The 2066-nt window shown below is 30.6% G+C and overlaps 1 protein-coding gene across 1 annotated transcript in view; it reads right to left on the bottom strand.

Annotated features, from left to right (window-relative positions):
• LOC107723947 (epidermal growth factor receptor substrate 15-like 1) overlaps window positions 1-2066 on the bottom strand; it is a 38620-nt gene that overhangs the window by 18240 nt on the left and 18314 nt on the right. Inside the window, exon 15 of the mRNA XM_016532680.1 lies at window positions 518-679. Within this exon, the coding sequence (XP_016388166.1) occupies window positions 518-679 (162 nt within the window). The remainder of the gene's footprint in view (window positions 1-517; window positions 680-2066) is intronic.

Raw genomic sequence — 2066 nt, forward strand, 5'->3', positions numbered from 1 at the left:
GTAGTGAATATACATATATATACATATATATATATATATATAAATATATATACATACATAAACTTAAAAACAAAAATTTGAAATTTTGCCTTTCAACTAACTGAAATAAAAGTTGAAATACCAAAATTACTAAAACTGAAATAAAATCAAAGCTAAGTAGAAATCTACAAAAACTAATAAAAAAAAGACAAAAGAGCAGAAAAACTTAAATGAAAAACCTAAGTGAAAATGAGACATTTTGCCTTGGCAAGTAACTAAACTAAAATAAGTTTAAGTTAAAATACCAAAATTACTAAAACTGAAATAAAATAAGAGCAGAAATAAACAAACAAAAAAAATATTAGATGAAAAACCAAGTAAAAATGAAAAAATTTTGCTTTGGCAACTAAGTGAACTAAAAGAAGTTCTAAAATTACTAAAACTAAATACAAAAATGATCAATGCTACAAACAAACGATTTTAATACAGCTAAATTCTTTCCTGTCTTCTATGCAAACTCAAATCGAGCGTGTCTCACTTTCACGTTCTCCTCCTGCCACTTGCTCTTGGTCTCATCCAGTGTGCTCTCCAGTTTGGCTCTCTGCTGCTCCATCTCACCGAGTCGCTCCTGAGCGTCCCATTTCTGGTGCTCCAACTCCTGAAGGCCCATGTTTTCACGTTCCAGGTCTCTCTGCACCTCCTGCACACATTTGGACTTTTAAAGACACTTTTACAGAGTCTTGAGCCTCCTTTTTACTTTAAATGCATGGAAAAGAGCAGCGTGAACATTTCATGCTGTGCATCTCATGCTTCATGCTCTCTGTCTTCTCACATAATTTAATAAACTCAAACCGGTGTTTCATTTCCATATATTTGTTTGGCTCTGTAACAAGTGGGACAAAGTACAGAGCCGCCTCACCTGCACTTCACTGTTCCTCTGTCGCAGGGCTTCCTCTTTCTGCCTGATTTCTGTCTCCAATATGCGTTTCTCACTATGCACCAAAATCAGATCAATCAAAAATGTAAAATGAGTAAAAAGCAAAAAGAGCAAAATAAGTAACTAGAGAAATGCCAGATGGTAGGTTATGTGTAGCGTATAATTCTCCATCCATGAACTCTCTGACCTCTGCAGCTGGGAGATTTCCTGGTTGATGTCATCGAGATCCTTGATTCCCATCGCCTCAACCAACCCAACAGAACTGCTGCTGTCCTGGAAAAATCATGTTATGTAAGAGACAGTCATACTCTGTCATCTACGTACAGTAGGGTTATATAATTATGCAGTACACAGAGATGAGCACTAGGTGGCGTTCTCATCACCTGAACATAAAGACACAGACTTCAGGCAACATAATATCAAAACGGACTATTTACATTCTTACATTCTTATTGTAAATAATTTTTAAAGAGAATAAATATTTATTTACCTTCAGAAACTCCATAAAAACAAAGCAAAAACGCACCTGATACACATTCTTTATTTATCATTTCATTGATGTAGTTTAAAAATATTGTGAATTTTATGCAGAAATGGTGTATGCAGAAATTATTCTGAGCAGTTATTTTAGTATTTTTTATAAATTATTATAGTTTTTATTAATATTTTGAATTAGACAATTTATTTGACATTTTAATTAATTTTTATACTTTGTTTTCATTTTCATTTTAGCTTTTTATTTTCATTTTTAGTAATTTTGTTTTGTGCTTGTCATTTATATGAATATTATTATTATTTTTAATATTACGATTTATGTTTAATCCATTTTTATTTGAATTTTAGTTTTCATTATATTTCCAGTTAGTAATTTTGGTGCTTGAACTAAACTAAAATTAGAGTTGTTGATCTAAACTAAAATTACATTTTCATCTAATGCTTTCTCATCGCCTGAACATAAAGAGACAGACTTCAGGCAAAATAAAATCTAAATCAAAACTTCTTACATTCTCATTGTAAATATTTTTTAAGAAAATAAATATTTGTTTTCATAATTTTTCATTAAAATGTATTAATTTTATTTTCAAGGTTTCTACATATTTTTCATTTCAAACTTCTATACTTTTCTAGAGTGCTTGAAGAAAAAATGCAA

Source organism: Sinocyclocheilus rhinocerous, unplaced genomic scaffold (genome assembly GCF_001515625.1).
Source record: "Sinocyclocheilus rhinocerous isolate Xijiao unplaced genomic scaffold, SAMN03320098_v1.1 scaffold102, whole genome shotgun sequence".
Classification (NCBI taxonomy): domain Eukaryota; kingdom Metazoa; phylum Chordata; class Actinopteri; order Cypriniformes; family Cyprinidae; genus Sinocyclocheilus; species Sinocyclocheilus rhinocerous.